General features: G+C 69.0%; 1 protein-coding gene across 1 annotated transcript in view; it reads left to right on the forward strand.

Annotated features, from left to right (window-relative positions):
- The first annotated feature begins 3 nt into the window (after window positions 1-3).
- RAPGEF3 (Rap guanine nucleotide exchange factor 3) overlaps window positions 4-712 on the forward strand; it is a 15,587-nt gene continuing 14,878 nt past the window's right edge. Inside the window, exon 1 of the mRNA XM_031064526.1 lies at window positions 4-87. Within this exon, the coding sequence (XP_030920386.1) occupies window positions 4-87 (84 nt within the window). The remainder of the gene's footprint in view (window positions 88-712) is intronic.

Genomic DNA, 712 nt, shown 5'->3' on the forward strand with positions numbered 1-712 from the left:
AGGATGCACTTGTTCCGGAGCTCCAGCTACGACGTGCGGCTGGAGGGGGCCGGGGGGAGCCTGCCCCGTATCCAGGGGATCCGCTGGGTGAGTGGGGAGTGGGGGGAGCGAGTCCCCAAATCCCCTGTGGGAATGGGGAGAGCGTGTCCCCAAATCCGCTGGGGGAATGGGGAGAGCGAGTCCCAAAATCTGCTAGGGGAGTGGGGAATGGGGGGAGCGTGTCCCTAAATCCGCTGGGTCAGTGGGGCCGGGGTCTCCCCAGCCCCGGGAATTTGGGAATGAGAGGAGGGGGGGAGTCCAGGAGGGCAGGGAGCCAGGTGAGGGTGGAAGGAGCCAGGTGAGAGCACGGGGAGTGAATCCAGGCGTGCGGGTGAGGGTACGAGGAGCCAGGTGAGGGAGGGAGGAAGGAACCAGGTGGTGGTACAGGGTGTGAATCCAGGCGTGCGGGGAGCCAGGTGAGGGCACGGGGGGCAGGTGAGGCTGCAGGTGAGCTGCGCAGGCTGGGACGGGCGGAGCGGAGCGGAACGGGCGGCCAGGCGTGAAGCGAGCCCGGTGCCAGGTGCCCGGCGGCGCATCCCAGCGGGAAGGACATTCCGGGGGTCATTCCCGGGGGGACATTCCGGGGGTCATTCCCGGGGTCACATTCCGGGGGGGACATTCCCGAGGACACGCAGCGTTCCCCCGCTCCCCCGCCCGCTCCCCAGCAGGGCTT

This window comes from Geospiza fortis, unplaced genomic scaffold (genome assembly GCF_000277835.1).
Source record: "Geospiza fortis unplaced genomic scaffold, GeoFor_1.0 scaffold676, whole genome shotgun sequence".
In the NCBI taxonomy this organism is placed as follows: Eukaryota; Metazoa; Chordata; class Aves; order Passeriformes; family Thraupidae; genus Geospiza; species Geospiza fortis.